The sequence below is a fragment of the Spea bombifrons genome, chromosome 10 (assembly GCF_027358695.1).
Source record: "Spea bombifrons isolate aSpeBom1 chromosome 10, aSpeBom1.2.pri, whole genome shotgun sequence".
Lineage (NCBI taxonomy): Eukaryota > Metazoa > Chordata > Amphibia > Anura > Pelobatidae > Spea > Spea bombifrons.
The window spans coordinates 25630702-25642067 of record NC_071096.1 but is presented as its reverse complement, the minus strand read 5'-3'; the positions used below and the strand labels follow the sequence as shown (position 1 = coordinate 25642067).

The following is an 11366-nucleotide window of genomic DNA, read 5'->3' as shown; positions in this document are numbered from 1 at the left end:
GCGTGCCGAAGCTTTCTGCCATTTAATGCATTCATTGCGTTTTAGAGAATGCAGGTAATCTAGCAGAAAATCAGAGATGAGAGGAAAAAAAGAAACATTAAAGTGGACTTCCTCTGCTCTAATGTTTGGATGACATGAATGTCCAGACAGGCCATCTGGCACGCCTGGTCCAATGAGCTACTGGCCAACAGCACCCCATACTCACAGCAGATGGGTTGCTGCAGTGTGACACTAACGTTATTAGGTGGCCCATGGCCTTAAAATGCCACCTCACGATCCCCAGTCTGGCCCTGATGACATGATCCACTACACGTATGTATGTACTTCCATATACATTATGCTAACTAGAACATGTATATGTAAAGTTATACTATCTGCAACAATGGGTTCCATAGTGAGTTACATTTATACACACAGGTCTCCTCTGGTCTTCATCTGTGCAGAAAGGGCTCCAGCCAGCGGTCGTATTTGTAGCTTTTAATCGCTGCTATTGTGTGCCCATAGCTGGAATTCCACCAAATATGATTTTTCACCTCTTCTTTTTTTTTGAAAGAATAATCACTAGTCATGTCTAATCTTTCTTTCTGTGTTGGCTTCAATTGCTTGCACGTTTGGCACCTATGGCACATTCCAATGGTGTGAAGAGTGCTGCGAGACCCCCATGCTGCATTTTAGTAACCAAAGAATATATTTTCTACAAGTAAAGGTAAAATTATATATGTACAAAATGGGATTATTAATGCTTTGGGGCTGAAATGTCAATGTGTCACGATAATTTATTACGATTTTGTTATCTATAATATAATTCAGTACAAAGTTGTTTTACAATAAATTAAAGTGTGTTTAAATTCTAAATTTGTGATTATTTGGGTATATAGATTGTAACCTTATAGTGAAAGTAGTTATTAAGCATGGTACTTGAACATTGACTTGAACTGGTTATATGGAAGGTGGAAAGAAAAATCCTCCGTGCATTGAGATTTTCTGGTTTATATACCCAGGATAACCCTTATAGCACAAAAGCGGGGCTGGGGATAGTCTCCCTTTGAACATTCTTTGGTGCCCAATAAACTGAAGTCATTTCTAACCTTTCCTCAGGTATCTTCATAACTTTGATAAATAGTTTCACATGTTTTGTTTGTGTGATGGGACTCCCTGTACCCCTGCCTAGGGACTACCATCAAGCTGCGCTTCCTTCGGCCGAGACACCAGCGGTTAACCCCTCCAGCACCAGACAGAACCAGCGTTGTAGAGAGAAGGGGCACCTAAGCTGCGTTGGCGCTGTGGCTAGCCAAAGGGATGTGCCAAGCCTTCCTTCCCTCTTTGGACAGAAGGCCTGCAGAAGGGCCGGATCTTCTTGGTCCAACGCCGAAGAGGAGGACCACTGTAAGGAAGAGGTAGGGAGCCATAAGGCATTCACTACCTCTCCCCCAAAAAACTGTAATTCAGCATCACTTTGGTGCAGTGCTCAAAACGTCAAACTCAAATGTGTGTCCAAAAAAAATGGTGCCAGTGTTCTCGCCGTGTTCAAGTAAAACTGTGAAATCAAGCATAATTAATTGTCACATGTGCACTAAAAATAGTGCAAATTGTGAGTCTGATAAATAAGTGTCCAGCCATATCCATGTGGCCGATTAAAAAAAATTGGTTATCACACACAGGCCCGTAAGGGTCGGGGGGTGAAAAGGTGCTTCTGTAGCGGGCCATTAGTGCTCTTCGTGCACGCACTTCGACACCAATAGTGCAAGGTTGTGAAGGCATCCCAGGACTACTCTGGGTGCTCGAATAAGACACCTCAGGCTCCAAGCTACTTCGGCCCAAGGCCAACGTTGTTATTATCTTTTTCTTTCGTATGGGCTGGTTAGATACTTCTCTTGACAAAGAGAGGAAAATCCCAGAGGCTCTTTGAGGTGTGGAAACCTTTTATTCCAACTCTTGACGTTGTCATACAAACTAAACTTAAAAGCACATTTGAATTGACTGCTTGGTACTGTTTGCCTGGTAGTTCCTGACATCGGAGACATGAACGATTACTGGACCTATAATTACTGTTAGGAGCTGGTGGTGTAGTTTATTATGACCTTAGAGATACATGGGGAGGGAAGTTAATGTTATTGTTCGATTTATGTTGATTGTTTTGCAATTGGAAAATAGAAAATGTTGAAAAGTGGTGATGGTATTCTTCACTGTTGTTCCTTCCAGGTGGAGACTGTTGATCTTTTCTGTTATGTTCTTTATTATTCTTTTCTGTAAAACAATGTATATCTGTGATTTGTTTATTTTGTGCAATCTGAGGTATACATATCTCTGTGTTTCCTGTTCTCAATAAACAGTTTTAAAAAACAAACAGTAATTTACATACTATAGCAAACCACCCATAGTTCTCCATCAGGCACTCCTTTGCACATGGCTCAGTATTTGCACTTGGCCCCCCAGTAGGGGGTCACTATTGTAGTCTGTGGGGAGGTTGGTAAACATGGGGGTTTCCTGACTTCTGGCTGAAACCGGCTGGATATCAGATCTTGGTGCAAATACTGGCCGTGGAGGTCTCTGCCCTGTAAGTCCTCCCCGATGGAGAGTAACACACCACGCAAAAAACCCCCTACCAAAATGTAGGTGCCCCAAATCTGTGTCCGAGCTCCACAGTCTTTAAAGTCTCTGATAATTGGCACTCTGTACCAGGGGGAAGTAGTCCCAATGGATCCCTTGTACCCACCTCCCCAAAAACAGAACCCCTTCGGTGACCAGGGTCTATTGGAAGGCCCAGTCATGGTCAGGACTACTTGCCAGGTCCCTGTATTGCCCCTAAATCAGACTCTTTTGCAAAGAAAACACCCCTATGGCCACATGACCAATTATATGACACATTTTCCAAGAATTGATTCCCATCTTTGATCTGCCAATAAGTTATGGTGGGGTAAAGGTGATGGAAAACTCCTCTTAACCCCCCTAAACTAGGAATGGAATTCCTATAACTCAGGTTAGGCCATGAATCACCACAGGGGTCCTCTGGGAAGATGATACTTCTAGCCAGAAGGGATACAGAGGGCATGTACAAAGAAACTAATTTAAATTTAAATTAGATTAACCCATTGAATGCTAACACAAAGGAACTAATCACCTCTGCTGGATTACCCTTCCGTGCATACACTATATCCCATGAGTTAATCATGGCAGGCCCCTCCTGGAGCCCAGGGAATGTAGGTTTCCGTGACAGTTTGCTATGCAATAGTAACTCCTGTGAATTAAGGGTCACTATACCCTTACACAACCACCACAAATATAAAACCATGGCAATGATTATTTACATGTAATCTTCACAAGAACAGAGTCATCGCATATACCTGGGTTGCATACCACAGACTCTGTAATCCTTTAGACCGGATTGATTTAATGGTTTTCTCACTAATCATCAATCACGCAAAAAAATCAGCAACACACAATCCTCCTTTTAGTATAGGTTAGCATTTGATATGGATCACATTCTACTGTTCATATTCCAGATCAGTGTATTTCTCCAAATGAATGAGATTTCACAAGCCTTAAGCCAGAGGGAGAAATTCTGTTATGTGCAGCTCTGAAGGCTCTATAACCTTTGTTGTCCCCATTGATGCGGGCAGGAATTGGATCCCCAGAGCAGCACTTAGGATGAAGTCATTTTAGAGAACTAGGTTGTGTGTAAATGTTTTTGCTGTTCTAGGTCTAGTCGGCCATTACACAAATACACAATTGATGATCTGTAAAACACCACAAGCACTTCTTTCTTCTAATACTGTCTCAATGTGTCGGTTACAAGGGAGACCTCTCTCGTTTATACTATGGAGGACTATGCCGAGCTGGCCATTGCATGCTATACTCAGAGCCATGTGTCATTAAGAGGAATATTACATCATAAGGAGGCAATGTACAGATGCTAAAGAGGTGGGTGTAGGTTGCACCTGAGGAGCTGCGCAAGGACGGGCATCGAGTAGTAGCCAACATTTTATCATTGTTGGATGCAGGCCTAGGTTCTTTATATAAAACTAAAGCATGCACAACTTCTAAGCCCTATACTGTTTTTTTAATATGAGAATTTTAACTTAGTAAGCCATGTTTGTAACCCCACTACGCATTATGCTGCTAAATGTTGAAAACCCTTATCGCATACAAGAGGAAACTAGAATATGGTGGGTCATGGAAATCAGAAGGTTTTGGACAATCCTGACTTTGCTAACCCCTCTTCTGAAAGAACTGGGACTAATCCGTTCTATCTATAACATTAGAGTGCTTTGTTGTCTTATTAAATGATGTGTGACTCCTTTCTCACTGATTTAAGCATGTTCCCGTGTATAAGATATGCGTATGTTAGCCTCCCCCCAGGTCCCTTACACTGCCTTTACACACACCTGCCCATAAACACACACACATATAAATAAACTGCCCTTACACACACAAATATACACGTGCACTGCCCTCACACACCTGCTCAAACACACATATACACATACACTGCCCTTACACATACACACGTGCACTGCCCTTACACACACCTGCACTCATGCACTGCCCTTACATATATACACGTACACTGCCCTTACACGTATACATGTGCATTGCCTTTACACACACATATACAAATACACTGCCTTTACACACACATATACACATACACTGCCCTTACACACACATATACACATACACTGCCCTTACACACATACATGTTCACTGCCCTTACACATATACACACACCGTTACACACACCTGCCTTTGCACACACATATACTCATACACTGCCCTTACACACTATCTTAAAAATACCTATACTGCATTTACACACACCTGCCCATACACACACACACACAAGCTTACAAACACACACATATATACACGTACACTGCCCTTACACCCCTTTCTCCCATCTCTTACCTCATCCTCCATCCTGTGGTGGGAGTGCAAGGTCTGTCGCTTTACTGCTTCCTCATTACTATGCGCCGGCTATTGATGTAGGGTGCCGGGGTACAACGTCATATCCTGCGCTCTGCATCATTTGCTGGCGCGTAGTAATTAGGGAGCATGAAAGCCGAGTCTCGCTCTCCCTAATGTTGAGCCGACTAGAGGGAGATTGTGATCTCCCAACTAGTCCTGCAGGCTGCAGCTGCTGATCGGGTGTGCGCCCCCCCCCCACAGCTGCAAACGATGTAAGTACCACTCTCATCTCACCCTTCCTCTGCCTCTGCAAAGCGGGACAGAGGTAGGGAAAGGCGGGGCAGAGTCCCAAAATCGGGACTGTCCTGTCCAAATCGGGACAGTTGGGGCCCATGCTATAACACTGCTCCTCCATACATTTCTCATAAAAATACTCCCCTACTTGTTCTCTACATTCTTTCCATGGGCTAAGGATTTCCTCTTCATTTCCCCGTGTACAAGACTTCACTCGGACTGCTCCATACCGAACCTTCAGCATTCACCCTCCCTCAAGAAACATCTCAAAACTCACTTCTTCAGAGAAGCCGCACCATCTTAGTTGCTAGAACTTCTCTGTCATGATACAACCACCACACTACCTATCACCCTTTCTCTGTGCTTTATGTTTGTCACCCCATTCCCTCAAAATTGTAAGCAGGGCTCTCTCCACCTAGTGTATTGCTTTGTCTGTCAGCCAGTGGCGGGACTACCGGGGTCGCAGCGGTCGCGACCGTGACCGGGCCCTGGAGTTTTGCCAGTCAGGGGGGCCCAAGGGGTACCGAGCGGTCATTTTCAGCAACCGCTCGGCGCCCTTCTGTCTCCTCTGCTGCCGCCTGCCTCAGCGCTGCCCCGACTGCAGTGGTGGGAGCGTGAGGTGTCTGTCTCGGGTGGCGGAATTGGGGGGGTAGGGAGAGGGTAGATAGTGAGAAGGGAGGGAGAGGGGGTAGATGGTGTGAGAAGCGGGTAGATTGGGTTGGGGGTGGTGGGGAGCCTTAACAGATTCTCGCACCGGGCCCCTGAGGCTTCTAGTTATGCCCCTGCTGTCAGCTCTAGTCTCGTCATACTCCTTGAATATATGTATTGTAAGAAGCACGGCGTAAATTGTTGGTGTATATAAATAAAAGATAATAGTAATAATTGTTATGTAATTGCCCAAAACAGCTGAAGAGCCTTTATCGCTCCATGACACCCAATTTAAAACAAGATGTATGTTTTAGATTTGTTTCCTCACCACCACCCCCTCCTTATACTTCTCATACCAAATAATAGATTTTGAAAGTAAGATTATATATATAATATGTGTGTGTGTGTGTGTATATGTACAAAATATATATGTTTATAGTATCGACATAATTCTAAGAAACACATTAAAGTTCCACAAGGGGAAAATATTAAAAATGCTCTCATCCAATGACGCGCCAAAAGAATTGCCGATCCGACGCAACGGCAGCCATTTCCTCGAAGACCAAATTTCCTGATATCCACAACACACCGTGTCGGCCATTTTCTTGGAGTCAAACCTGATGCGGAAAAGTACGTAGTATGACACACTTCCGGCGTGTGGACGTAACGAACACCTCGTTAACGTCTTTTGTTGAGATAAGAATAAGGAGAGCCGGATATTGTCGTTATACCCCGGGTTGGAAGCGTACTGTTCGTAGTACTCGTATACATTGCTGGCGGATGAAGATATATAGTCGTCGCTTTATATATTTACAATAACTGTTAATTGTACTATATATTCATTCGCGTCCTAAGCGTCAATTTTTTTCTAGCGGTATTGTTGGGAAAAGGCGCGATTTAAACGGCGTTTCGTCACTTGCGGCGCTAACTCACTCCGGCGTTTCCACATTTTCCCAGGTAGCTTTATTTCTTCGAATCGCTTGCGTTTTTAGTTGTTTCGCGAGTTTGCGAAGTCGCCTAGTCGACGTCTACAGCGGCTTGGCCTGTTTGCGGTCGTTCATGTTTCTGCTTCGTGTGACGTATCTTCTTTTAATTTTAACCTCTCAAGGCGCGCGAACAACCTGGAAGTCATGAAGATTTTCATTGGCAACGTGGACGACCGGACCACCCAGGACGAGCTGAGCGCCTTGTTCGAGAAATATGGCACGGTGGTTAGCTGCGCCGTAATGAAGCAATACGCGTTCGTCCACATGCGGGGGACGGATAACGCCATGAAGGCTATCGAGGAGCTGAACGGTCGGGAGCTCCACGGCAAAAAGATGGTGGTGGAGCTGTCCAAACCCAGGCCTTCCAACACTTGCAAGATATTTGTGGGAAACGTTAGCACGGCCTGCGATGTTTCCGAGCTCCGCAAAATGTTCGAGGCGTACGGGAGGGTGGTGGAGTGCGACGTGGTGAAAGGTAATGAGGCTGGCTTGTACTTGCGAGTATCGTTGGGCTCTTCAAGTGAGAGGCCTTGATTAGTTGATGTGGTGCGTCAGGTTATAATGCTGTGAACAAAATGGCTACCCGTCCTGGGTTAGAGGCATACGCTGAAGTGATTAAAATGGCCGAAAGGGAGGCTTTCGGTTTACGTGGGTTTAACTTTGTTGTGTGCGATGTCGCTATAGCAACTGCGTAAACTTAAGTCCGTGTATCAGCGAGGACTGTTCGTAACGACTTTCATAGTGGTTTACTGAAAACCATCTATCATCTTAGTACCCACAAGCCAATATTTAACATTATAAACTTTGTATACAGAGCTGTGGAGGCTAGGCCTGCATTTATTTATGCAAACTTTGTACTGAATAAAGTGCATCTGCGTCATTTATGTAAAGAATGGAAGGGGCTTGATGTTTGTAGATATTAAAAATAAAGGGTCAGGGCTCGTTTAGTATTTTGAGCAAAACCGCTTCAGATTTACATTTCCAACAAATATGAACAGACTTCGCATTTTATAGTAGTTTCCCCTGTGATCTAAACATCAGGGATTTGTTACAATAAGGAGAGAAGGTTTATGGTTATTGTCATCATAAAAAACCGTTATAACAGTTTTCTTTCCTCCCTTCTGTGTTACTTCATCAGACTATGCGTTCGTTCACATGGAGAAAGAAACTGACGCTAGGGAGGCCATCAAGAAGCTGAATGGGAAAGAGCTTAAAGGCAAAAGGATTAATGTGGAACTTTCCAACAAAACCCAGAAGCCTATGAGTGCTAATGGTAGCTCTCACGGTTACCGCTCACGCAGGTCGCATGATCCCAGAGAGCCTCCACAAGGCCGCCCTGATCCTTACGATCGCAGGAGAGCCACAGAAGCGGCGTACGCCTCATATGCGCTTAAATCCCCGTACGAGCGTCATGCAGAATCGGCTCGTTATGGCTCCTATGAAAACCGCCCCCGCCCCCCTTCCCCAATGTACTACTCAAGAGACAGGAGCCCTATGCGGAGATCACCATCCCGACAATCCTATACGGCTGCAGACGCATCAGCTGTCTTAGCATCGGCGTACCGATCCCAAGGTGGGCTGGCGTCCGCCTATGGGAACCAAAACGCTGCAGCATTGGCCTCTGCTTATGGAAGCCAGCCTGCCGCCGCCTATGGGGGCCAGCCCAATGCTTATGGTTGCCAACCCAATGCCTATGGTAGCCAGACCGCCGCTTATGGTAGCCAGACCGCCGCTTATGGGAGCCAGCCCAATGCTTATGGGAGCCAGACCGCCGCTTATGGAAGCCAGCCCAATGCTTATGGGAGCCAGACCGCCGCTTATGGGAGCCAGTCCAATGCTTATGGGAGCCAGAACGCTGCATATGTAACACCATCGACGCCATATGGGTCAGATCAAGCATCTTATGGCAACCAAGGTTCTTCATATGGGGCCCAAGGGTCTGCATTGTCTGCCTATGGCACTCAAATGCCATCACTAGGGTCGTCCATAAGCGGGCAAACTTCGTCAAACATTTATGCTTCACAGCCATCTTCTACTACCCCTTATGCTGCGGCGTCAGCAGCACTGGCTAGTGCATATCGGCAGCAACAGAGCTCTGGCTGCGAGGCACAGTTCTCTAACCTCGGTCAACCACCTGCAATGTCCAATATGCCACCTGGTATGGCTGGTGCTACAGTGTATGAACGCACTCGCCTTTCCCCTCCAAGTGGTGCTCTTACCGACAATTACACCAAAACGCCAGACAATCTTAAAAGGTATGTTTTATAGAAACCTGTCGCGGCAGGAGCTGGCTTTAAGGGCATTTCCCCTGGGGTAAGAACAAGGTCTGTAGACGAGTCTCATTGAGTTCCAAGTGATAATAAAGTCTTTTGTTAATAACCTTTACATTGTAGACCATGAAGGCATACATTCTGAAATGCTTACCATTTATACATTCTGTATAACTTTACCACATGTAAGATATTTTGAAGCTTTAGTGAGCTTTGTATGTGTAGTTAAAATTAGGGTTTTAAATTTAAACCTGTCTGTGTACACACAGCTGGACAATACTGGGCTAATTGTGAGAGATTTTGATCTCACAGTGCTTGTACATAACAAGAGTGACATGTTTATGCTGGTGGGTCTTCTGATTTCTGTAATAAGGCTCCCTTTCGCTGCCAGTGAGTGCTGGGATCAGACTGTAAAATACTACTACTGCTACAGAGAGGAAGCTTTCAAACCGCGCTGAACATGCTACATTGCATAGGCAAGGTGATAAGGGTGTGTATTTTTTTTTTTTTTTTTTACAAAAAATACCAACATTCTTGCTTATGAACATATTCTGGTGTCTGAAGTTGAGGTCTGTACAGTAAATGTATCCGTACTGCACGGTTTATTTTAAGAATTATTGATTTGACCTCTGGGAAATTTGGAGTCTCTACTCCTCCTGCTCACTGTTGAGTATCATTTTGGCTTGTAATGGTGTTTTTACACCTCTTACTGCTTGCATAGTACAGTTCCAGACTGCTTTAGATAATCGGCAGTCACACCTGCACACCTATATCTCCATACAATACAATACAATCTTACTACACACTTACTGGTATTTTCATTGCATGTACCTTTTTCACACACACATACACACACACACACCCCGTTAAAGTTTTCCATGTCTCGATCGCAGGTTTGCTTCCGATCGCCATTTTTCTGAAATGTCTGATTACCGCCGTTTAGCAGAGTCAGAGGCTTCCTATCGTCGATCCCCTCCTAAATCTCAGATGGAGTATCAACGCCCACTGGATTCTTTTACTAATTACCCGCAGTATTCTTCTGATTACTTAAGAACGGCACAACTTCCTTCTGGCTACCAGCGTCGTTTGTAAAGTTTGCTTTTAGGGGAACTGTAGAATTGAGGTTATTGGTTGATTGAAATGTTTGTGTAAAAACATTGAAAGGCAGGATTTTGTAATTTAAAAAAATGTAGCATGCTTTTTATTGGTTTGGTTTCTTGGTTGATTTACATATATATGTATATATTTTTCTTTTTATACATTCCTTCACACTTGCCGTGATGACGTGCAGAGTATAGACTGCTTCAGGCTCAGTCATGAATAACCACTTTGCTATTCTTTACTACTTTGCAGGTATACAGACTGTACCAAAATGTTACTTTGTAGACAAAAAAATGTTAATTACCCACCGGATTGTGGTTTTCTCGCCTGTCGCTATGTATTAAAATTTAAGATGAAATGGTGTATAATGCATATGACTTTGGAGCTGGGATTTGTAAGTTGGGGAAATTATATTTTGGAGGGCTTTCTCGAGCAAATTTATATTAAAGAATGCAGTATTTTGTTCTTACATAAAACTATTCATTTTTTCCCCCATTGCGGTCAAACATTTCATGTGACTGCACAACTTTCTTCCTCCTTAGTCCCTTGCTCATCTGCTTGAGCTTGCTTCTCTGAAATGGCATTTTTTCTTAATTTCTCAGAACTTTGAATGCTGGCTCTTAATAAGTGGAATTGGGCAATGGAGAATGTTCACTGGTGCTAAAGGTTGTTGTGGACTCGGGTGACTTTTTTGTGTCCCCCTACAGTAGGGTTTATTCCCTAAAGTGAGAGTTGGCAGAAGAGTTGTGGTTGTAACTGCCTCACTTCACTAGTCATTATAAAGGATCAATAGTTGCCAGTTATCCATCCATTGGTAAGGGCTGTGCTGTCTGCATAATGCACGCATCGATGGATGGATGAATGGGGGGGGGGTGATTTAACTATACATTAGGGTTCAACTAGTAGGATCTTACTGAGGTTAGGCCTTTAAAAGTCACAGCTCTCATCAACTTTAGTGAATAAGTGTGTGTGTGTATACAACAGGTGTTATCTCATATTAAAGGTTTTTCTTTTTCATGGCGGCAACTACAGCTGAAATGCGGCCACAACACTGGAGTGGGCCATTGTTAGAATCAAGTGTACCTTGTGAATGAAATAGACACAAACATATTGCTGAAATACCCTAACTGTCTTAGCCGCTATCATTTCTGATTGGCTGTTC

At 44.2% G+C, this 11366-nt stretch overlaps 1 protein-coding gene across 1 annotated transcript; it reads left to right on the top strand.

Annotated features, from left to right (window-relative positions):
- Positions 1-6515: 6515 nt before the first annotated feature.
- On the top strand, positions 6516-10680 carry LOC128467138 (RNA-binding protein 14-like). The gene is made up of 4 exons (XM_053448666.1): positions 6516-6804; positions 6956-7308; positions 7972-9088; positions 9997-10680. Exons 2-4 carry the CDS (start codon positions 6978-6980, stop codon positions 10193-10195), a joined length of 1647 nt encoding a protein of 548 aa, XP_053304641.1. The 5' UTR covers positions 6516-6804; positions 6956-6977; the 3' UTR covers positions 10196-10680.
- Positions 10681-11366: the final 686 nt, after the last annotated feature.

Excerpts from the sequence above, each read along its gene's own strand:
- LOC128467138 (XM_053448666.1), top strand. The coding sequence starts at position 6,978 with ATGAAGATTTTCATTGGCAACGTGGACGACCGGACCACCCAGGACGAG. Across the intron at positions 7,309-7,971 it reads GGAGTGCGACGTGGTGAAAG|ACTATGCGTTCGTTCACATG; the intron begins GTAATGAGGCTG and ends TTACTTCATCAG. Across the intron at positions 9,089-9,996 it reads ACGCCAGACAATCTTAAAAG|GTTTGCTTCCGATCGCCATT; the intron begins GTATGTTTTATA and ends TCTCGATCGCAG.